This window comes from Anser anser (assembly GCF_964211835.1).
Source record: "Anser anser genome assembly, chromosome: 1".
Taxonomy (NCBI): Eukaryota; Metazoa; Chordata; class Aves; order Anseriformes; family Anatidae; genus Anser; species Anser anser.
The window spans coordinates 134,528,778-134,553,784 of record NC_139720.1 but is presented as its reverse complement, the minus strand read 5'-3'; the positions used below and the strand labels follow the sequence as shown (position 1 = coordinate 134,553,784).

General features: G+C 35.4%; 1 protein-coding gene and 1 long non-coding RNA gene across 7 annotated transcripts; one reads left to right on the top strand and one right to left on the bottom strand.

Annotated features, from left to right (window-relative positions):
• Positions 1-105: 105 nt before the first annotated feature.
• On the bottom strand, positions 106-14,219 carry LOC310892224. Of its 2 annotated transcripts, XR_014577951.1 has the most exons (7): positions 14,086-14,219; positions 13,845-13,940; positions 11,940-12,052; positions 11,188-11,257; positions 4,833-4,873; positions 3,533-3,674; positions 106-3,404 (listed from the first exon to the last, which is right to left on the bottom strand). It is a non-coding gene; the product is annotated as an uncharacterized lncRNA (long non-coding RNA). The 2 variants fall into 2 exon arrangements; XR_014577952.1 differs by lacking the exon at positions 14,086-14,219 and having other exon boundaries at positions 13,845-13,963.
• LOC310892223 (uncharacterized protein) lies at positions 12,724-25,007 on the top strand. 5 transcript variants are annotated; one of them, XM_083819679.1, is made up of 8 exons: positions 12,724-12,769; positions 12,946-12,992; positions 13,830-13,956; positions 15,949-16,114; positions 16,194-16,318; positions 18,897-19,244; positions 20,524-20,624; positions 23,617-25,007. In XM_083819679.1, the coding sequence occupies exons 5-8, from the start codon at positions 16,267-16,269 to the stop codon at positions 23,788-23,790; spliced, it is 675 nt and encodes a 224-aa protein (XP_083675805.1). In that variant the 5' UTR covers positions 12,724-12,769; positions 12,946-12,992; positions 13,830-13,956; positions 15,949-16,114; positions 16,194-16,266; the 3' UTR covers positions 23,791-25,007. The 5 variants fall into 5 exon arrangements, with proteins under 5 accessions (XP_083675805.1, XP_083675806.1, XP_083675807.1 ...); XM_083819680.1 differs by lacking the exons at positions 12,724-12,769; positions 12,946-12,992; positions 13,830-13,956 and adding an exon at positions 14,344-14,461; XM_083819681.1 differs by lacking the exons at positions 12,724-12,769; positions 12,946-12,992; positions 13,830-13,956 and adding an exon at positions 14,545-14,686 and having other exon boundaries at positions 16,198-16,318.

Below are 25,007 nucleotides of genomic sequence, written 5' to 3'. Positions count from 1 at the left end.
TATAATCTTGTAATTAAGTGATAACAGAATTCTCAAAGGTACACAATTCTTCTAGATAAAGGATTTCTGCCAAGAATGTCTTGTAAGTCTTACATAGCTTGATAAGTGTTGTTTGCCAAGCTGATGTGATTTTTCTCTCACTGAAACTGTTTCATTAATTTGATGTGTGAGAAATAAATATTTGCTGTGCAATTAATTGGAGATTATTATGGTCTAATGGAAATTTCCCACACAAACCGATATTTGGCCTTTTAGATGCATAAAATGCATATCAGTACTTGGTAAACAGAATGAAGCTGTGGGAAAAAAAATGTGAAAGGCATGTAACTGGTGAACAAAATCGATGTTCCTGTAATAGTTTTGTTCACTACTTTAGTTAAGTATTAACTGAAAATACAGTTTCAGTAAGTCAAAACCAACCAACCAACCAACCAACCAAACAAACAAACAAAAAAACATAAAACAAAAAACTTCCACCAATAAAACAATTACCATGTGTGCAGATATTTGCCAAAGCTATGGAAATGGTAATGACAGTACAGACAGTAAACGATTATTTTATTTTTTATTTAACAAAAATATATAGACATCCTTGCTTTCAGAGTCTCATGCATTCATCTTATATACACAATATTTTATATAAATAAATATATCACTTTATGTTGAGTAAAACAGAAAGTGAAAACAGACACAGAAAACTTTGGGCCAAAAACTGTATTACTTAATAGCAAAGATATTTTTGTCTATGCTATAGTAAGATATATAGATCCATTCCCCGTATTATCTAGACTGAAAATTGCAGGAAAGATAAGATAGACCTCTTGCTCTCGTATCAACACTTAGCCACATCCCTACTGAGGGATTTGATCTAATAGTACTTTTGGTAGTAGCACAATACATAGCTCATAGTTCAAAAGCTATGATTTATTCAATTAACATAAGTAAGCTAGTAAGTAAGTAAGTAAGAAAGCAAGTAAGTAAATACGAGGAAGTCCTGAATGGTAGCTGTTCCTAAGGCTGCATTTCAGAAGCAGCACATATATAACAAGACTAGTAAGTGTACTCAAAGTGAAAATGTATGCAGAAAACTAAGAAACTAGATAAACTGAGAAAATATCACGGAGAAATTATAATTGATTGTATCTCTAATATACATATGGAAAAGTTCAGCAAGGTTATTCTAGATATCCAGTTAGAAGTCATTGTCCACCTCTTTTAAATCCTACATCTACTTTTTTGTGCTTTACATTCATGATAGCCAGCACAATTGCTACAAGACTCCCTACAGTACTAGTCCTTCCCTCTGTAGGATAATTGAACTTTGTCTGAGAAACTAAGGAAGTGCTACATCCAATAGAAGCTAAATAAAACTAGAATAAAGGTAGGCTTGAATCTTGATAAATATTTCTCTTGCAATTGCATGGAACACTTGAAACATAAATATGAATATAAATATGTAAATCGAAATCCAAGTCTATATCTGAATAAATATGATGAATAAAATGGGTCAAAAGGAAAATCTGGGTTCTACATCTGAAAGAGGTGCAATAGGTTTTCAAATACCTTATTTCTGAAACTTCTCTAAATGTCTGGGTGTTTTGTGTGTGTGTGTTTGTGCTTTCATTGTTGTTTGATTGTTTTATTTTTTAATGCCAGCCGCCGTAACAGGAAGTTCCTTAAAAGTTTCTAGATTCAAGAACAGATCTTCCTTACAATAGAAAAATAAATTTCAACATCTTAGGAAAACGTAGTCAGAAAAAAGATACAAATGTATGTGCCTCATGATTCTTGAGAATAATGTTAATTAATTTTGTTTGGAAACTCACTTGTTAGTGCTGTGAGCTGTTATTCTGGCTAAAATGCCAAGGTATATTACAATATCAAACTGTGTTATGAATAGGCTTTAAACTTTGGTCTTAAGGTTCCTGTTGGTACATAATCTTTAATGTCAGTTATATTACTGACATATATATAATATTATATTATATTCTTCAATATAACTATGAAATTAAATGGAAAGTAAATGCATTAAAGGAATATTCTGGCTCCAAAGGTCAGCATTCTAAGAATAAAAACCAAGCAAATGAACAAATAAAAAAAAAAATTAGATATCACTGTCTATCTGTAAACTAGAGAAAGGAATAATATTTATTTTTATTCTCACTGCTCAATAAGCAAACTTCTTTCCCATTAATTCTGTAGCGACTATCTTGTGTGCTGAAGGCCTAATTAGATCAAGAAATGTACATTATTTTAGTGAGATCTATAGGCTTCAGAAAGCTTAGCCAAAGTGTTCTGTTATGTGAACAAAAGCTAACTCAAAACAAGGCACAGATTTCTATGCCTGAGAGAATCTAGAAAGGCAGAAAATATCTGTTCTTTATAAAGTGTAGGTCTATTAAATGATAGATTAGGTTTGTTCTGTAATGTATTTAATGCATAAATGGCAAATGTAAACATAGAATAAAGCAGAAACACAGATGAAGAAAAACAGGGTCAGGTGAATGGAGCAGTAGCAGGAAAAGGGTCTTGCTGAATTATTTAGTATCATTAGAGAGTATCATTACTCAATTTAGATAGTATTAGATAGTATTAGATAGTATTTAGATAGTATTAGATAGTATCATTACTCAACACGATAGCGTAGTTGCAACATGCCTTTACTACAAAACACCACATTGGCAGCTATGGGAGGTTCTTCCATAAATCTTTCTTTAAGCTATAGTAGAGAATACATTTAAATGACAAGCTTTTATCCAAAGGTATCTACGGACATAGCAAGGTATTCCCCAAATACATTCAATATCTAATCTCGGAGCACAGGGAAGGAAACTGAAACAGAATATTAGGCCTGGATCTCAATATCAGAGGTGATACCACTTTTAAGGCAATTCACAGACAATTGCTTTCCCCTTTCTATTTAAAAATTTTGGTAGTATTGGAGCAAGCAAGCTTTACTTACCAACCCCAAGTGCTCGTAACCCTTACTCCTTGGTGCTTTTTCAGTGCATTTCTGGCTGCTTGCATGTTCTGTCAATTTAAGTGACATGCATGCAGAGTGCAAGTGTCCCAAGCTTCCTAGTGAGCAGCTCCCAAGGAGTATTTCCTTTCCTGACATTAACTGCTCTGATCTCTGCCCTGAGGTGAGGTCAGGTCCAGGACCATGGCTGGCTGTAGGGGTCAGCTACACGGAAAGTGCTAAAGGGAAAACATCCTGGTAGTTACTCTGTGAGAGATGACAGAAGAGCAACATCCTCCATCAAAAACAAATATTGCAGTAAGGGATTTGCCAAAGCCAGCAGCAGGCAACAATAACTCTTCCAGAGTTTTTTGGTCTCTTGTGAGAGTGGTACATTAGCTTTTGCTAATGCTTCTCAAACAAATAAGAAACAGCAGCATGAGTCCTGAAAACAGGGAAAGGAACAGCAGCGAGTGAGAAAGCTGTTGATTCCAGGGTGACATCTCTATGAAGTCACACAAAAGCACACACGTGGCTTCAGCTCTACATTAAACCAAAGTAGTAATGTCTCACCATTGCTTCTTCACAGTCAGAATCCCAGCCACAAGCAATTTGCTGAGCAAACGTCATTCTCACACCAACCATTGCTGATGATGCAGTATAGGTGCAAAGATGTGGAGAGTTTAGAGGGCACATGTTCCTGAGGCAGTTCTTGCTGCAAAGGACAAACAGGCCTATTAATTTTCAACTTTTTTTTTTTTTGCCACAAAATTTTACAGATTATAAACAAAATGTCTTCGCCGTTAAAGGGCCCTGTTAAAAAGCCCTTTATAAGGCAGTGATATTAAAAAATATAACACCATTTCCTTTGTAATAGTACTCTGCCATAGAAGACAATGCAAGCTTTTGTGGTATTGTCATTATGATGAAGTAGCCACAAAACCAATATTTCATCTTAGGGAAAGATAAACCCTCTGCAACATTTTAAAAGAACCTGCCTGCCAACTGTAAAAACAGATAGTCTAGCTAAAACTCGAAAGGAAAACCTTCTCATTTAGGGCCCCCTGAAGGCCATGTGGTTTCCTTGGTTAGCAGTGTGTTTCTTTTGAGGGTTTCAGAGACACAAATGTTTTCTTTCTGTTTACATTTGTTGTCACTGGGAACTACATTCCTCTCATTTCTCAACTACTAGTAGTAATAAAATAACATAGCTGGGGGCAGGCTGCCAATTGAATAAGATTGTAACAGTCCATATTAGAAAATGTTAGGGCTGTTACAATGATGATCAAAAATGAAAGAAATATTGCAATAAAAAGTAGTAAAAATACCCAAAACATAATTGTTCATAATCAATGGCAATAACATTACACCAAGAAAGGTTATGGGCAAAGGGTAAAGAGCTGAACTGAAATTATGGCTAGTGGAGATTTCTTCAAACAGCAGAATTTTTGAAATTTTTTACCACCTGCTGATTCTGTCTATCAAATCATCCTCAGAAAAGTACATCCTTTGGGCAGTCTGTCAGCAACCTCTTACACTGAGGAGAAGCTTGCCTTAAGACATATCAAATCTTTAACATTTAACCTTGCCTTTCTAGCTCTGAAAATGAAATTTCACATATCTCTAATGAAAAATATGACTGCATACTTAATAATATTTGAAAAGTTTAACACTTTTTCATTTTCATCACAGCAGAGGGAAATGGAAAACTTGAAAAGATACTTTAAAACATTAAGCTTCCCCTTAACACACTGCACCAACATATGACACAGAGGTGAAATTGAACTTGCTACTTCTTCCTTCATGGCCCTGGTAATTTCAAAATGATATGTCAGTTCCCCATCATGCATAATACATTTTTTACTTGCCTCACCTCTCCCTCTTCTCCTTCCCCTTTAGAATGCATAATCCACCCTGTAAGATAGTAGGGACACTTACATGCAATTTATTATCTATATTTTTATTAAAAGACCCTTCCATGCTGAACTAACAACTAAAAAACAAACAAGCAAACAAAAACACAACTTAAATGAGCTTTGTTGAATGTCAGCATGTGTACAATAATGGAGAAAGATGCTGTTATGACATGTATTTGTTTGGATCTGACAGCTGGTTTAGATTCCACCTGCTACCCTTTAGGGATGTCATCTGACAGTGATGTTACTGATACATCATGATGGTCAATTGCTGCCATTTATCCAATACTTATGGTTCAGCAAATAGAAGTAGAACTTCAACAACAACAACAAAAAAGCATTTTGCTACTACAGGTGCTGCATAAAACTGGGCTCCTAACGTGTCTGTTTCTATGAAGTAAGAAATTCCTAAATTCTCGAGGGCAGGAAGACTCGATGATCTTGAGGTCTCTTCCAACCTAGAAATCTGTGATACTGTGATACTGTGAAAATATTTCTACCAGAACAAACATAATAGTTCAGTGTTCTGACCCTGGACACACCCAAAAGTGATAGCTGCACAATTTCCTAATCATGTATGCTACTCTGAGATTTCTTCTATAGCTTTAGACCAATCCTTCACACATGCTCAGAGTATTCTTAATACATGTGGTCAGCTCTCAGCCCATCTCAACAATGCTGTAATGAACACATTTTTTTCTGACGTTATATGGCACTTGCATAAGAAATGGAAAGCTGCAGTTCTTCCTCAGCTTATCGATGTGAAATTCTACATTTCAGAAAACTCCACAGAGTGCAGTGTGAATAATGCTATTATAGAGTCAAAACACTCTTCTTTGCCTTTCTCTACATCTTTACCTCTCTTTCTCTCCATCCTCATTCCCTTTGCTCTCTTCTGTGTTGAAAATGGAGAACCACACTGAAGTTGCCCCTCTGGCCTGGAAATACTATTTTCTGTGTTAAATTGAGGAAATTTTTACTACTGTGTATTTCACTGTCTGCTGCTGTACCATAGACGGCAGAAAGAAAACTATTTTGGTCTTTATAGATCAATATCAAACCTTTAAAATCCACACTGAAATTTAAATGCAGCTAGTGCAAAGAACAAAATATCATGTTTTCTATTCTCACTGAGAAATCAATTCAATAACAAAGCCACATATTTTTATGCATGTTCTGGTTTATAAACTGGCTTGAGGTGAAACTACATTTCGGCTGTTCTGCAGTCTCAAACTGCAAACACAGGAGTTCCAGTAAACCAATGAGAATATTTCTTAGCAAAGCAACAACAAAGCAACCCCCTTGTAAATCTTGTTTTTGAAAATCCTGTCTGCACAATGATGATATGGCTGCAATATAAAGTGACATTACAGTGGGCTGGAAATCTCATTGTTTGACCAAAAATGTGGCAACTGTACACCCCAGAGAAATCCTAACCTTGCCTTATGTTTTGCTGCTTCTACCCCACCAATTACAGGAATTTATCTGGACTGAACTTCACCAGCCTGGCTATTACCTTTTCATTGGTTAAGAAGGTGACAACATTTGTAAGAGTTTCTCAGTCTCCTGAGTGCTATCACTATAGTGAAAGCATCAGAGTCAATTCTCCTACACCTCACAGTCCTGCTGGCCATAGACTAAGCTAAGTATAAGACAATCTGTACGTAAAATAATTAGTTATCAAGATTACCCTTTCAAACATCCAACAGAAAAGATGAAACCATTTCAAGAGTAGCTCTGTTTACTGCTAAATCAACACATCTTTATGCTTTCCCATATCAAAACTAAGCAACACACTTATCAAGTTTAATGTAAGTATTCTTCACCTGTTGGCAGGAAGAGTTTAAAAAAAGATGTAGTCTTTCTACACTATACATCTGTTTCAACTTCTTGAGACATATCCACTTTAACTGGAGCAATTTGTTTGACTGAATGTATTAATTTTCCCTTTAAAGAAATTATTAACTTTAATGTTAACATTACCTAGCAGCAAATAGAAATCCTTCTTTTTATTTATTCATATATGTATTTATTTATTGTGCTGCTAATTTCATAAACAACCTGAGGTGGAGGATATAAGCCTGAAATATGATTTTTCCCTGAAGTATAGCTAGTTGCTCTGGCACTTATGTCAGTGTTGGTGTAATTGGGTTGAGCAAAACAGTTGCTTGAACTTTGAAAGCATGGCATTAGCTCCTTTCAAATCCTACTTACTTACATTATTGCAACATAGAGATTCTACGTTGGTATCAAGCCATGAACTTTTATCTCTACAGAAACTATATTTCATGCATGGAAATAGAAATCTCAAAGTGTAGAGGTAGAAGAAGAAAATGCTAAAGGGCGGATGAAAAAGAGGAAGAGGATATCCTAAAGATAAATGTAAAAACACTATCATATTTATGTATCTTTAGATTAGTGTGGTGTAACTACAGCTCCCAGACAGGATGCTTCCTATAAAGCTCTTTGATGTTTTTGACAGCTGCACAAATGAAATTATGTGATGAGGATTGTTTACCATATAAGAAAAAGCTCCAACTCCTTACAATAATTTTGCAGTCAATAATGAAAAATTATGAAGCTAATAACATTTTCCTCTTGTGATTTTTCTGTAAACCAGTAATCTGTATTGTCAAAAATTACATTGTTTCATTTACATGTAAACATGGAATTCTAACAATCAGTCCCCTTCCCTTCCCTTCCCTTCCCTTCCCTTCCCTTCCCTTCCCTTCCCTTCCCTTCCCTTCCCTTCCCTTCCCTTCCCTTCCCTTCCCTTCCCTTCCCTTCCCTTCCCTTCCCTTCCCTTCCCTTCCCTTCCCTTCCCTTCCCTTCCCTTCCCTTCCCTTCCCTTCCCTTCCCTTCCCTTCCCTTCCCTTCCCTTCCCTTCCCTTCCCTTCCCTCCTTTTCACATCATCTTTCCAAACTAAATCTTTTCCTATGTAAGTGAGTCCCATGAAGGGTCCCGTGCAATTTCAGAGCAGAATCAGCCAAGGTGACTGAGTTCAGCAGCAGCACCCATGGCAACTTTCATTCACTAACACAGCCAGAGAAAGGGAAGCTGCTGCAACTCATTTGTCATAACAGCCAGTTTCTAGAGTGTCTTCAGATGAAAAGGACTGGGATTCCAGCTTTCAGTCTGAAACGGCTTTACTGTAACTCAAGATCTGGCCATAGACAACTCCCTGTCCTGGTTAGGTTAAAATAAATCTGGAACCGTATGAACCAAGAAATACATATATATATATATTAAAGTCAAAACAAAATATTTAAAGCAAACCAAACAATCATTTTCTGTCTCCAAAAATCTCACAGCATTGTTAACCATTCTGAACAGTATTTGTTGTTTGAAGTAAGAACATCTTTAAAATGTCTGCAGGTGTCTACTCCTGTGCTTTCAACAATGAAACTAAACAAAATGGAAACCATCCCACTTTTCTCCATTGTCCAGTGCTTCTGAGCACCAGAAATTTGAAGGCCCAATTCTCTATTATGTGATCTTGGTAAACAGGCAAACTGTTTCAGAGTCTAACTTTATACAACTTTTGAGTGTTTAAGGCCAACCACACTGAAGTCTTACAGGGAGGATCCTAAAAGGAAAATGTGATGCTTTGATTGTATTTCTCTCTTTTGCAGGATCTCTCTGTTCTGTCCATGATGAGCACACATACATTTTCCATTAGTATAAAATTGTTGATAGCATCAGCATCTCTCCTTGTGCTTCAGAAGCTAAGGCACAGATTCTTCTGATGTTTGCAAATCCTGCTTTTGAAAAAGAAACTTGGGAATTTTTCAAATTCTCTTTAACAACATTGAGTAATGGAAGGTGGTTGACCAATTCAATGCCAAGTAAGGTAATCATGTGGGGGATGACTGAGGAGATGGGGAAAAATAAAAGTAGACAACTTCTTCACTTATGCTTCTCTCCTTCTCTTTTTCCCGTTTTGAATTCATTTTGTACTTTGTATAGGATGGTAATTTCCTGTTTGAATGGCTGAATGTCAAAAGAATTATTAAATTGTACATAGTTATCTTACTCTGTTCTCTTACATCATGAGTTTTCTCATTATACTGAAATCTGAAAATCCTAATATTAAAGTTGTGCAATTACAATTTACATTTTTTAGGCATAGCACATTATGTTTTTATTAAAACTCATCCAACGTGATCACCTATAAAATATTTAGAGTATGATAAGAAGTATTGCTTAATCTGCTTTAATTTATGTCTTACGTACAACTAGATCTACAATTATATATACATATTAAAACATCTAATTTTATTCTACTTGCTTTAATCATGTTTATTATTGTAAAAAATAGTGGATAATTATCTGTGGAAGACATGCAGGGAAATTTCATCATAAGCAAGTAACTAAGGATCAGAATAGGTATATAACCTTTATTAGCCCTCTTAAAATTTATTTGTTTATTTATTTATTACCTTTTACCTTTGTAAAGTTGGAGGAGTAATCGTTTTGCTTTCTATTTCCATTATATAGATTTCTAACATAATCACTACCTCTTGTTAGTTACTTATGTAAAGTAAGAAGGAAAATCTTTCTAAGGTCGTGATGGCATCTAAAGATCATGGGTAACCTCTACTGGAACAAAGCTGTGTATGTAGGTAGGGGAAACCAAGCTAAGTCTGACTTTTCCTAAAAGGCTGTGCTCTAACAGACCTGTCACTGTCATCAAGTCAACTGTCTGTTTAAATTGGCAGTTTCTCAGGTTTTGTTGTTGTTTGTTTTGTTTTGTTTTGTAGGATGGGAGGAGACCATTAAGTTAGCAAGAATAAGACTGTGGAGTTTAAAATTGTTAGCATTACAGTTAAATTATAGTTGTTACATTCCCAAAAAACACTTCTGAATGCTGCAGGGACTGTATTTGAGAAATGTCCAACTACTTAGCATAGTAAAGATTCACAAAATAGGTATTGATGCTGCAATATAAAGCACTAATCCATGTTCTTAGGAAGTTATTTCTAACAGGAATGACAGAGGAGATTCTTAAAAGACTATAGTTAATAGTCCTGAGCCCAAAGTAATTTAATTTATCACTGCAGTGCCAGAACAGAATATCATTTTTGTCTTCGAAACTTGAATCAAATACTATTTTCACATTAGAAATACTTTACAGTATCACAGTATCACAGTATCACAGATTTCTAGGTTGGAAGAGACCTCAAGATCATCGAGTCCAACCTTCGACCTAACACTAAGTACTCCACTAAACCATATCGCTAAGCTCTACATCTAAACGTCTTTTAAAGACCTCCAGGGATGGTGACTCCACCACCTCCCTGGGCAGCCCGTTCCAATGCTTAATAACCCTTTCGGTAAAGAAGTTCTTCCTAACATCCAACCTAAACCTCCCCTGTCGCAACTTTCGCCCATTCCCCCTCGTCCTGTCACCAGGCACGTGGGAGAACAGACCAACCCCCACCTCTCTACAGCCTCCTTTAAGGTAACTGTAGAGAGCGATGAGGTCGCCCCTGAGCCTCCTCTTCTCCAGGCTGAACAATCCCAGCTCCCTCAGCCGCTCCTCATAAGACTTGTTCTCCAGACCCCTCACCAGCTTGGTCGCCCTTCTCTGGACTCGCTCAAGCACCTCCATGTCCTTCCTGTAGCGAGGGGCCCGAAACTGAACACAGTACTCGAGGTGCGGCCTCACCAGAGCTGAGTACAGGGGCACAATCACTTCCCTACACCTGCTGGCCACACTGCTTCTTATACAGGCCAGGATGCTGTTGGCCTTCTTGGCCACCTGGGCACACTGCTGGCTCATATTCAGCCGACCATCAACCAGTACTCCCAGGTCCTTCTCCGCCAGGCAGCTTTCCAGCCACTCATCTCCCAGCCTGTAGCTCTGCTTGGGGTTGTTGCGCCCCAGGTGCAGGACCCGGCACTTAGCCTTGTTGAACTTCATACAGTTGACCTCAGCCCATCGCTCTAGCCTATCCATTTTGATGCAGGTAATGATGCAGTCTGCTAGAATTTAGTGTCACTATCCTGCTTGGGTTGTTTGTTAAGCATTTAACTACTATTTGTATTTCTCTGAACTAGGTCCAAGAAAAGAACTCCCAGGAAGGGTAAGTCATTTTAATATACTGTAGAATCCCTGCTGCTGGTCAACAGAAAGATCCCATAGAATCCACTGGATAACCAGACTGCATTTCCCTTGATGGTGGTGTCAGCTGTCAGCAAAAAGAGACTCAAGATCATTCCACTCCTACTGAGAGAATATGGAAAAGTCTTCCAGAATGCACAAGCACACTTCACTGCACAATTAAAAGCAGCTCTGCATGTGGACATACCCAGGAGATCAAGAAAATGTTAGCAGGTTCCATATTTCTCTGCGTGGAAAATCTCAAATTCCTGATCAAGCTAGAAGAAAAGATGCCACCCATTACTGTTTATTAAAGTGTTTTCTTAATCACACATTTTTAAGTCCAATAAAGCTATTTTCCCCCAATCATTGTATTTAAACTGCAATTAATTTTTTTAAACTGCAATTAATTTTTTTATTTATTAGTAACACACAATACTGGGGCCTGAAATCAGCTGACTTCATAAACAACTTGCTCTAAATTCAACTTGCAAGCTGCAGATCCGCTACTGATATACACTGTTGGCAGTTACATCCTTATCAATTTATGGAAAGGAACAGTGAAAAAATTTGGTCTCCAGATTTCAAATGATTAACAGCACTTTTAATTCATATTGGTTACTAAAGAGATTTATACACATGGTAAATATTCTGCTAGTGCTGAAATTTCCTCTCTTGGCTGTAAGAATTAGGAATAGTTAAATAATTAAACTAAGGTAGTAGTTTTGGTCAAGAGATCATGTACTCTTTCCACATTTCACCTGTCATATCCATCTAGTTTCTTTAATTGTGAATGAGGGTACAATTGAAGTATTTGCTTTTCATTGTGAATTTCATTTTTGCTCCTGTTTCGTTCTGCCTACCAGTAGAAAAGATTCTGCAATGCCTTTAACTTCCTACTAGGCTAAGCAATGCCTTACTACGGAGACACCCAGCAGGAGTTTACAGAGTCTGCATTACCTGGGCAACCTGAAGATTTTCTCTTAAGTTTTCAGCAACAGTCACTGGATATAAAGCAGCTTTTGATGTTCTCTCAGTCTGTGCTAGTGACAGCCCTCCTCCATCTTGTACATCTGATTAGAAAACACAGAGAAACCTCAAGACCATAGGCAACAGTCCCGGATAGGATCCACTGCTCCCATGTCGTTCTTGACACTCATCTTTCTCAAAGGTCTCCAGCCTCCCCAGAGAATCTATTCCAGAGCTCTGCTACTCTTACCATTAGGAAGCTTTCTACAATGTTTACCTGCTTTCTTGGACTCTAGGTTTATGCTGAATAAACCTAAACAATAAACTGGATGCAAGTCATCTTACTTGTTTAATATATGCTAAGGAGATGTCTGCTTCAAGCAGTTTTACATTGTAAAGTAGCTATTTTTGGGTAGTCATGAACTACAAGGCACTCTTTTATTTCACGCTGCCATATTCACCTGCATTTTTATAGACACTCATAAAATGCTTGATTGCTTTTCAGGGCTAAATACCTCCAAATAAGGACCGGTGAAGAGATATCACTCTCAGATTGTTTGTATCTTCCCTCATGTCTTATTATCTATTTTCATGGCTTCAGTAGAAATTTGCACAGAATTTATTTTCTCATCTCTTGGTGATACCATTATAAATTTTCAAAACAGATTGTGTATTTGGACTTAATTTAGAAATTGCTTAACTGTGCCATTCCTCCAGGCTGCAACCACAGAGCAGTGAGACATCTGCACAGTTACACTCTCAATTTTTCCGCTTAGCATAGTGAAAACAACTCTGCTAACAGAGAAGCTACAGCCTGCTAGGTAAATCTATCCATCTTTTTCTTCCAGTCCTGTAGACAGACAATAATCAGCTGGGATCTAGGCCTTATAAATATGTATTGTCTCTATTATAGTCCTAAAACTAATCCTCATTTCAGTGGATAATTAAAAATATAATTTTAGATAAACTCAAGTTTCCAAATTCCTTGAAATTATAGCTGAAGCTGGTAATAAGAAACCACAGAGGAGTGAAAGAAGTCTAAAAGTAAGTATGCTTATATGTTGGTATTGTTCTGATATTTTAATAGAGATGATTCTTATTTTCATCACTGTGGGATAGTCCTGAAGAAGACCTACATCTCAGTCACCATATCCTTAGGTTGTGTGCTTCTTTTTAGAGAAGAATGTTAGAAGGTCATTATACAGTTATTAACTTAAGTTTCAAACTTTACCTATGTCATGTATAGGAAGAATATAAAACATTTAAAATTAATCTCTCTCCAATGCTAGAGAGTAAAAACACTTTTATGCAGCAACATTTCAATATCTCCTATTGTATGTCATGACGTAACATTTCTAGATTTGGTCTTTTTTAAGATCTTAATTATTTCAAAACCTTTGACATGTTTTCTTGGTCACAAGTTTCACTCACAGCAACTAAGCAGTAAGCACAAAAATCATCTGATTTTTCATGAATGTGTTTATGTCACATACACATCATTCCTATGAGACACAGTTTCTTTTCAAAAAAAATATTACTGAATAGCAATAGATTCAAGCTTATTGTTATATATGAGCATAAATCTTTTGGTTAGCTGAAACTCAGAGCTCTCGCAGGACTTCATTTCACTAGGAATTTTGTCTATCATTTGAAAGAGCTGTATACTTTTTTGCATTGTATAGCATTAATACCTAAACTTAAGGCAATTAAAACAATAATTTCTTAATGGATTAGTTAGTTACAACTGTAGGCAAGCCTTTTTGTTTGCCTTTTGTTGCTTAGCCAATAAACTAATGCTTATTTACATCCCGAAGTTCTACTTTGTAGTATAGTTCAACATTATCGTAATTACATATGATTGTGGAGTCTCCTTCTCTGTAGATATTCAAAACCCACCTGGACACCATCCTGCGCAATGTGCTCTAGGTGATCCTGCTCAGCTGGACTAGAGGATCTTCAGGAGTCCCTTCCAACCTCATCCATTCTGTGATTCTGTGATTAAAACCAGGTTAAACTTTAGCTGAATCCAAGTCATTAGAACAAGATACTGAGATAAACACTGTGTTAAAATATAGAGTAACTCTATCAAATTAAATACATTAATTTTCTGGAAAACAAAACGAAACAAAACAACAACCTTCTGATACTGGATAACTGCTCAAATGTGTGTGTGAATCCTGGACCAGCTGCATTAAATTCCTTATGCTTGCCTTTGATCAGTTTTTTCTGAATCATTTATTGCTTATTCAAACCAGTATCTTAAGGGCTTTTATCACTGTTGTTCAAAATGTTATAGCTAAAAATAGTGTTATATGGGGAGTTACTTCCTAGAAGCAGGAAATTCAAAGAATTTTACATTTCTTTTATTTCTCTCTTTAACCCGATTAATATCAGATATGATTTATAAGAATAATATCCAATTTAGCTGTTCTTTTTACACCTACTATTTAATTACCAATTTTACTTAATATTGGTAATTAAATACATATGTTAATCTGCTGATAAAAAATGAGGTAAAGGTTGGCATAGGTTTAATAATACATTCTCTTTAAAAATTCTTTAAAATTATTTTTCTATGCTTTTTTTTTTAGGGAATAAGAGTTATTTTTTATCTTCTTGTTGATATTATTTCCTTTGTATGATTAGTTAGCTATTTGGTGTCTCTAGAACACAATTTTTGCTCTATTTTAATTTTAGTTAATCCATTGATAACAACAGTAAATAATGTGTCCACAAATGTAAGTTTAAATAGTCTACAATTTTTATTTATTTATTTATTTATTTTCCTGAGACATACATTTGAATGAATGTGGATTAGGGGGATGGAGTTCTTTAAGAAATAGGTGAAAATAATAAAATGATTAGAGTATACAATTAGTGTTTTAAGATCAGCTTAGCAAACATTTCTAAAAGTTGTTGTTGAGGAGACAAAATATATTATGCCTACTGGAAAGTTAGAGGTTTTGGTTCTAGTCTTAGTGCTATTTATTGAAAATGGAATATAATTGTACTGTCTTAGAAGGCAGTGATTCTGCAAAGGCATTCAACATTTCAAGTAGACAAACAACTGATAGTGACCTCCCAGCAGGACCCTGCGGAGGAGTATCCTCGTATCTGTAAACAAGACAGAGGAGCAGAAGAGTAGAAATTTGATTTTAGCTCTATAGAAAAATGGTTTTAAGGTGTCTATATAGAATCATATATATCTTATTCAAGGACTGGAGAAAATGTCTTATATCAGGAGCCTTGAACGCTTTTTTTTTGATTTGAAAACAAATATCAGGATGTTATCCCATATAACATCTTTAAAAGGGTGGGAGGGGGGAGCGGGTGGCAAAAAATGGAGATAATAAAGTACTCATTAAATGTAAGGTGAAGACACGGCCTTTCACAGTGAGAATCATTAGTCATTTCAGCAACAAGCAATTGAGTTTGTAGATGCATCTCAATGTCTTCAAATCAAAACTAGATATTTCCATAGAAGTTATCTCTAGTCAAACGCAGACATTCAAATCCGTGGGCAGTTCAGTGTGATAAAATCAAGCTTTAGTAAAACCCAGGGGTAACTGTGCAGGATGAAATTTAATAGTTTATACAAGGAGCTACAAGGAGGTTAGCTGATCTAATGGGCTTCTGTGAATTCCATAGGTATGTGTTAGGGTGGTAACTACATTGCTTTCTTTGCCACATAATGGTTCTTGGCAGCTAATGTTCATGTATGGTGGATTGCATGATGATAACTAGACATTCAGTATCACTTCCGAAAAAAAAAGAAATTATGTTTGTTTTTATTTTTTATTTATTTCTGAAACACTCTTGTGGTATGTTTTATTTGTCTAATTGGACCAAAGCTAGATAGAGCAAAGTCGCCTTCGTCCTTCTGGTACTAAAGGCTTAAACAGGTCTTTCAGCAAGAACATCAGAGAGAGGTGTCTGTTGACATGTTTGTTGTATTATATTGTCACTGTTGCTACCAATGATTTATTTCTGTTTTTGTCAGCTTTGAGTAAATTCACCACAGAAAACCAATCCTCCTCCTAGTTGTCTGAAGAAAATACTCAGAATGTAAAAACAGTCACGGCAGAGTTCAACTTGAAACTACAATATTAGAAGTCAATCTGCTGCAATGTCCGGGATGTGTGAAGGCAGATAGGCAAATTGTTACAGTGAGTAAAACCACAGGAACCTCCCCTTAGAAACAAGGTTAAAAACATGTTTTTAGGAGAACTTTAATTTATTTTTCAGCTAGTTGCTGATAGCTGTGGTTTTAGCAGTCTCAGTTGACCTTTTAAAACTTTTCATTGGCAATTCCAAGAAAATGATGCTGATTGGTGTATTAATTACAATGTCTTACTTCGTTCACTTTGCAGGTAAGTAGTTTTTTTGTTTTGTTTTTTAACCTCAAAATTCTTAAAAATCTAACTTTTGAGAAAATCAGTGCTAATTTTTAATCAAGGATGAAAGTGTCAAAAAATAAATAAATCTGACTGACACATAATAACAAAAAGAAACAAGAGCAGGTTCACTTTTGCATATTAGAAATCTGTACTGATATTTTAATATTTAGGTCAATAACTTTATTTCAGGATTTTAGTATAAGTGGGTCTTGGAGTACTTTTAAAACTATTCACTTACACTAACAAATTTAAAAGGTAAGAAATATAAATTGCATTTGGAACTGTTTTTTTTTTAATTGTATAGTATGATGAAAATGCAAAAGATATTTCAGATATGACACATCTTTTTCTTTACACTAAGTTGTTTTCCTTCATTGAGTATACTGAAACTGGTTTTACATGGGTTTTGAAATATTGCTATCAATGTGCTGTATTGATTTATTTTTTTTAAGATGATAGTTATTTTTCAAGTAAATGAAGGATACAGTCTAGAAACTTCCTTCACTCCTCTGGATTATATCCATTTAAAAATCTGTTCCATGTTATATTTCAGCAAATCAAACCTCTTTCAAGTACAGAACAGTCATTTCTGAGCATACATTTCTTAGTACGTGTGCTCAGATGACAAGAAGTCTAAAAAGAATTACATAAAAAATTAGAGGTAACCAACTATTTTGAAGCATCATATTAATTTGTTCTAATATTTTTAAAAGCATGTGTTGTTTGTGCTTAGTAATGACTTTCCAATTTTTTATACTTAGTATAAAAATGCATATGTAACACTTATGTAAGACAAATGTTTCATTTCAAAGCAATTCAATAAATACAGGATTGTTAATGGTTAAAGTCTAGTTGCAGTTCCTCAGACGGCAAAGATTCACAGAATTCTGAATGTCTCTTTCATGAATTTATTACTCTACATGAGAAATAGATGTTCTTATAGTAAAGTAAGTAAATAAATAAATCATTCAATCTGTTTAAACCTTTATTGTGGCATTAAATCAATCTTGCCTTTAAATTATTATTTCAGTTTATTGACTAAAAAGGGAGAGTAAGGTTAAGTGTTGGAGTTTCAGTGTGGTTATATAAAGTTTAAATTACTGACTTGAAAACAGATTAATCTCGTGTGATTTATTAGTTACAATCTCAAAACACTTGGGATGAGACGCAAATGCAGATAAAATTTAGTCATATAAGGTGCTAGAAATAGTGAGATGTCACTGCCAGCTGATCTGAGATGGGTGTCAAGTAGGGATTTTTCTGTTATTCAGAAAAAAAAATTCTCAGAGTTCATCATTATGGGTCCAGAGGAGGGCCATGAGCGTTATCAGAGAGCTGGAACACCTCTCCTATGAAGAAAGGCTGAGAACATTGGGGTTGTTCAGCCTGAAGAAGGGAAGGCTCTGGGAAGAATTTACTGCAGAGTTTCAAGATATAAAGGGGGTTTATAAGAAAGGTGGAGAAAGGCTTTTAACCAGGGCCTGGTAAAGGTAGATTTAAAGAGGGTGGATTTAAAGAAGTTACATTTAAAGTGAGCGTAAGGAAGAAATTTTTCACAAAAAGGGTGGCAGAACACCAGAACAGATTTCTGAGAGAAGCTTTGGATGCCCCATCCCTGGAGTTCTTTAAGGCCAGTTGGATGGGACTCTGGGCAACCTAGTCTAGTGGGTGGCATCCCTGCCCATGGCAGAGGGGCTGGAACAAGATGGGTTTTAGAGGTACCCTAATTATTGTATGATTCTACAACTACGCGTCTTGGAAAAGCCTCTTCACTTATTTCCAAACTAGTAAAGACTTACTTGCCAGTTTGGTATTGACTAAGTATTAACATTCTGGGATTCTTTACCTTTAATGAAAGATTGGTCTCTTGTGGTGTATTCTCTTGTTCATTGCAATCTTATTTTAATTAACAGTTTTATTATTATTATTATTTTAGTTCAAGGCACAGCAACAGATTTATTTCAGACATATTCCCAGTCCTTTATCTCATTCTTGCCTGCATATATGCAAAAAAATTATCCCATATTATCCATCTATGGTCTCACCATCCTTCTGCATTAACTCTATAGATAATTTACATGCACACAGTATCTGTATAAATCTTTACTGCATATAGACTTGAAGAATTAAAAATAAAATAAAAAAATAAAAAATATATTTTTAAAAAAGGGCCCTGGAATGTGATGTTAGGAATTATCAAAAATATTATTTTTAATACAAAATATGATAAAATATAGAAATTGAAGACTCGTATTGACATAGAAAAAAGATTTTGACATTGGAAAGAAAATATCAGAAAGTGAGTAAACTTAAATAATCCTTATATTTAAAACAAGAATAGAATTTCATTTTTGCTAAAGTTTTTGTTACTTTTTTTTTTTTTTTTTACTCCATTTAGATATATTGTGTTTCCTTGTTTTCCAGGATTCCTGCACAAAACAAATTGCATGTCAATATTTAAATAATGATGTATTGGACTAATAGGATAATATTAACAGAGCATTAACATTGCTTTTAATAAAGGTGATTATTAATTAATTGATAATTACAGCTAGCAGTAGGCCAGAGCTCTCAGTTGTGCAATACCCTGAAGATGCCAGTGTGCTCATTAACTCCACAACCTGGATGCTGTGTGTCTTTGAATACCCCAATGACGAGAATGAGGAGCCAGTTGTGTACTGGAGGAAGGGCCCCAGCTGCAACAACCAGCAGAGTCTTCGGTCAAGCTCAGGCACCGACAGACCACATACACACATTACAAAGGATGTGTTCAGGGGATACTCCATCTTAAAACTGAGCAATGTTGACCAAAATGCCAGCAACTTTTATTTCTGTGATGTGACGCTAACCCAGAAAACCCAGGGCAAATGTGGAAATGGCACCAAGCTGACAGTACAAGGTAAGAACTGTCTAATACACAGAAACCGACTTGATATATCCAAGGAGAATTAAGTCTTCCTTAAGTTTTACTGTCTTCTCTCCCACCACTCACTGCTACCAGACGAAGGTTGGGGAAAAACAGTCTACAATCATGAGTAGGGGAGAGAAGGTATGAACAGTTTATACAGCCAGACTTCTCAGGGACAGGGACTTTTCTTTGCATCTGCAACAGAACACTGAATCAACATTTAATATATTCTATAAATTTTTGATATTTTGCATATTATTTTATTATTTTAATTAATATTCCACATTAATATATACATTACACATTTAAAATATTTTTTCTTATTATTCTGCACACACATTTGATGGATCTTTACTTAGCTTCATACAAAAAACAGAAATCCATGAAAATATTTTGTACCATTTTTCACCATTTCCCTCAGTTCTTGCATGCCAATTGTCTTTTTCGAAATATGCAGTTCGTGCTTCCCCTTCCAGTCACTGAAAAATGAATAGTAAATTAAGTACCGTGGGTATTTTTAGAAAGAAGGTTTGTGAAAGTAGGGATACGTAGGAGTGGGAGTTTCTTTCTGTGTAATTATAAAAGCATTTGCATCACCTTATAACTCTTCCCCAGTCCTCAAATTATCTAAATAATTTCTGTAATCCTGATGGGGACTGTGAACTCAGTGACTAAGGTACACTATTGTAGCGGAGCCAAGTTTTGTGCATGTAGACTTTCCAGGCAAATCTAACTAGCCGTATGCTAGGTACTGCAAAGAATTTCACTGTTTCTAGATTTCACTTTATGTATAACAATTGTCCAATGCAGTGCTTTTAAGTTCCTAAAGAAAAACAGTTGTCGATGAAATTCTTTTGACTTACACACCATAATCATGTTTGGTTTAGTTTAAAAAGCTAACAAGCAAGCAAAAAAAAAAAAAAAACACCAACAAAAACCACCGCAGGCTTTTTTATCATTGCATAAGTGTGTGCTGTATAACAAAGATGTTTTTGTATATCCCACTTTGAGCCCACTGAGAATTTTGTTTACTTTTCATTTTATAAATTGCTAAGAACAGTTTCAAAAATTTCGTCTGAATAACAAAGAAGACAACAGTTCTCAAATGAGAGGCTTAACCTTTTAGCCTGAAAAAAAAAGAGTGAAAGAAAATGTGATAAAAATGAAGACAGCTGTGCTGACTAATCCTCACTAATCCTTCAATTGAAATTATATCAGAAAAGCAACTTTTTTTTTTCCAGGTACTTATTTTTTGTTCTCTTCATTTCAGATTTCAAATGTAAAGACTGTACAAGATCAGAAACGACCGGGTGGTGGTGGTTCCTTCTTGGATACACCATCTTTGTCACCACAGTTATCATGGCTTTTGGTGTAAGTAATAACTTCAAAAATAAATACTACAGACCTAAAGAAGGGTGGCATCTTTTGATGGAAAGAAATGATAAATAGATTGTGCAGCTGCAGCAAAGTGAAAACTCAGTCTATTTTCTGTTAACTAAAGAGCTAGAGGTAGAACTCCCTGCCTTTGGATGTTTTGAGAGCATGACCATAAAAGAAACAGAAAGCTGTGGCAGTGGAGATGCACAGAGAAATTAAATCTGTTTTCTAAGCTTGCTGACAACTGGGAAGCTATTGTCTATGCTGGTGGTTCATCTAGAGTTATTACTTTTACCTGGAAAGGAAACAGAATTAGAAAACAAAACAAAATAAATAATAATAATAAAAAACCACACAATCAGCATTTTAAAACACATCCTGCTTCCTCCACATTTCTGGGCTCCAGCTCCTAATGAGCTCCACTGGGCATACATGGATGTCTGCTCATCTTTCGTTTTACTCATGTTTCAGTCAGTCAACCAGTCATACCAGGGTTTTATGTCCACCCTGACCCCCCAGCTGATATGGGTCCCTGCCTGACATTTTCCTGGCCAGCAGTGAAGCACACTGACAACTTGAAAACTTGAAAATATTTTCAAGAGAAGGAGAAAATACTTTTTTTTTTGATACAAAACTGTGTAAGATGAGAGTGATTTCTTATGCTTCCTATATATTCTACAAATCCTTCTGTCTTCCCTAATCGTGGCTCTGTTCCCCTACTTATAATCATTTTAATCAATCACTTTTTACGGAACAAAAAACTAAAAGGCAGCTTTCAACTAATAGTTTTACTTTGATCATATTTGGAAATATCTTTTATGTGAAGGAAACTTTGCATAAGGAAATAAATCTGAGCTGAAGAAATCTGAGCTATGTCATAACTTGATGCAAATGAGCATTACACAATCTTTGAAGGCAGGGACAGTGCTACAATGTGCTCTAGTTATATTTACAAGCTCCTTACTTGCAAATGTAGTTCAAAGATTATCATTTATGAGACATAAAAAGTTCCTTGTGCTTCACCAACAATCTCCCCTCTCAAAAAACTATATTGTACAGTCCCTTAGAAGTTAACAAATGCAGTTTAAATTGGACTAGGAAGGAACAGACAACAAACTTAGCAGGCTTTCTCAGCTTGTGAAATCTAAAAGGCCTATTTAAGCATTAGTGAACCTAGCATTATGGCAACAGCTCTCTCTACTGATGCTACTCCACAGTGGAGAATTTCATTATGAAAAGACTTGACACCAGTGACATAAGTTACAAGACCTACAAAGATATTTACGGTATCTGGTTGCCCTTCTGGGTCAAATAAGGTTTGGGTTTTATTTTCTTTAGAAACTCAGTTGTTAAGTTCTGTTACCTCAAAGCCACATCAAAACCAGAAATGTTCACACAATTCAGGCAGTTGGAGACAAAGGATGTGTGGTTAGACAGAGTCAACTCAAGCCAGAGAGAGAAGTGGTAAACAACAACAACAACAACAAAAAAGAAACAAACAAACAAAAAAACTCGCTGAGATACAATAGCACTTTGCACTACCAAGGTAACCATTGCTCAGAGAATGGCTTGGCATTGGTCTGCTGAAGGGAGCTGGTGAGTGATTTCCTGATTTCCTTTGCTTCGCTTTTTTTTTTTTTTTTTTTTTTCCTCTTTCCTTCACCTATTAAACTGTCTTTATCTTGATCCTGGAGATTTTTCACTTTTGTTCTTCCTGTCCTCTCCCCTCTTCTGCTGGGGACTGGGTTGTGAGCAAGCAGCTCTGTGGTTGCTTGGCTGCTGGCCAGGGTCAACCCACTGCACCAGCTAAAGAGAAAGACACTGAGATTTACAAAGTCAGAGAGTTTAGAACTTCTTATGGGTCTTTTTTTTTTTTTTTTTCACTAAATGACAAACGTTTAACATCATGAAAATATGTATCATGTCAAAATCAGAGCGTGCAATAATGAAAGAGGGACTGAATCACTCAAAGGCCCTTCAGCCCTTCTAGGCCACTGGTTAAATCTGGTATGTCATGGTTGGCTGAACCCTTCAGGTAGCTTCTGGAAGGAGCTGCTATCTCAGGAAGAGGTATGACTCACCTTTTCTTAGCCTAAAATTCTCTTAGCTGTTCCCTTACCTCTGTCAAATTTTTTCTGTGCTTCAAAGTCTACAATAGGGCATCGCAATGCACTTTTGCAGTGAAACTTGCATGACAATTGTGTATACTTTATGGAGAAACCATTACAGCTGTTGGTTGTTTATTTTCCCCAAAAGATACCCATCTCATCCACTCTCCAAAAAAAAAAAAAAAAAAAAAAAAAAAAAAAAACAAAAAAACACTGATTTAAATTACATAAGAATAAAGAATAAATAAATTATTAAACAATAATAATCTCTCTCCCCCTAACCTATGCTCTATTTTTATAAAGTAGCAGCATGTATGCACCTTAAGAGATAGTATTGGGAATTGGAGAAGTATTAAATGAAATCACTGGTATACAGTTGGACACACTTTCTACCTACTTTTATGAATTACCCTTATTCTGCTAACTGTAAAGTCTTAGAATTCAGCATATAAAAAGCTAATCAATCAATTTAATAATGTTTAATATTAGTTCTTGCTCTTATTTTAAACTAAAACATACCATAATTGTTTTACTGTATCATAATTGTCTACAGTTGACCATATAACACTTAGTTAAAACTATACAGGCTATGAAATACCAACATGTTAGTTACTTAGGTATTAGGGTCTTAGCTAACATACCACTGAAATTTATTACGAATAATACTGAATAGTATGTCAGTTCATGAAGTTGCATTTAACATTAGTATTTCCATGTTTACTTGTGCTGTGAAAAGTATTATAACTTTACAAACAACTCACAATAAATACTGGGTTGCTATCCCAGTAAAGCGAGGAATATGATCTCTAAAAAGATGAGTATCTGATGGAAACACTTTTTTATTGCCTAACAATATGTTTTGTGGAATATTGAAACAGATTTACCAGTGCTGTAAAAAGTGCAAGAATGAGTCAAGAAATAGAGATAGCAGCGCTACCCTGAAAAGTGAATGGACTTATGACAAGCCATCCAGAGCAGTTAATAATGGGTTTAACCAAGAATATGAAGATATGTCACTAGTAAGAACTTTAGTCACATTGAAAGGAAAATGATATGAAAAATAAACCATACAGTTGTAACTGTAAAGATGTAAGTATCTGTGATATATACTACTTCGAAATATGGAAGAAATATACACACAAGACACTTCATTAGCTTGGAATCTTCCTTGTTCAAGACTCTTTTCATTTGTTCATGTATTTATTTCAAACTAATGAAATAACGGTCTATACAGCTACAGATACAATGAGCTTTATTGTACACAGCTAGCATCAAAATACTGTAAAAGTTAAAGATATTCAAACTTCTTTTTAATGCCAACAAGTCTGACCACACATACTGAATTTTTTTTTCCATTTCAAACAAAAAGACACAGTTGGAATTTTGCTTTTCCTTGGCTTAAGACAGTTTCTTTGCTTTACAATAGCAATGCCAAATTCTGTAATATAGTATCTGTCCACGGTAGTGATAGATTGTGATGAATTTAAAGAGTTTATCATAGAGAAATTTCTCACATGCTCTTTTTGATCTTATTTCTAACTCCCTATACAACCCCCATGTTTATAAATCCCTGCAAAGTCTTCCACACTTAGTTTTGTAGCCACCTATGCTACTCAGATAACGTGCTTTGGGTACATGCATCTCCCAACAGAATGAAAATAATGTGTTTTTGAAAGTTTTAATTTCTGAAGAAAAATATAATCGCTTCTGTTGTAGGGCTTGTCTTTGCTGCCCATGTGCAATACCTAAAATTATAAGATAAGCTATTTGCATAAATAAGTGTCTTTTAAACTTGTTTGAATTAGAATACTTTGGAATTCATGTAAATAACAATAGAATTAAGTTGCATAGAAAAAGCTTATCGTAATTTGTGTAGTAATTAGGCACTTGAGCAAGTAGTGCCATGGAATACTTATGTATGCTTTGACTTTAAGTTAATATTTTGACAAACTACATAAATTGTTGAAAATAGATTTTTTTTCCCTCAAATATTGCAAGCACAAATATTGTGTTTCCAATTTGCTTACCACTGAAACTACACTATGTGAAAAGAAAAAATTCATAGAATAAAATGTCAGAGATTACAGCCTTACACATTAATTATGCAGTAATTATAAAAAGTGAGTAAACTCTTTTTTACTTGGGGGGGGGGGGGGGAGGAGGAGGGAGACCAATAAGTCACAGTTGATACTCAAAACTGTATTTTAAGAAGTGGATATACATTGCTAATAAAGTTCAGCTTAAACTTCATCACCGGTGTCTTTTTCTA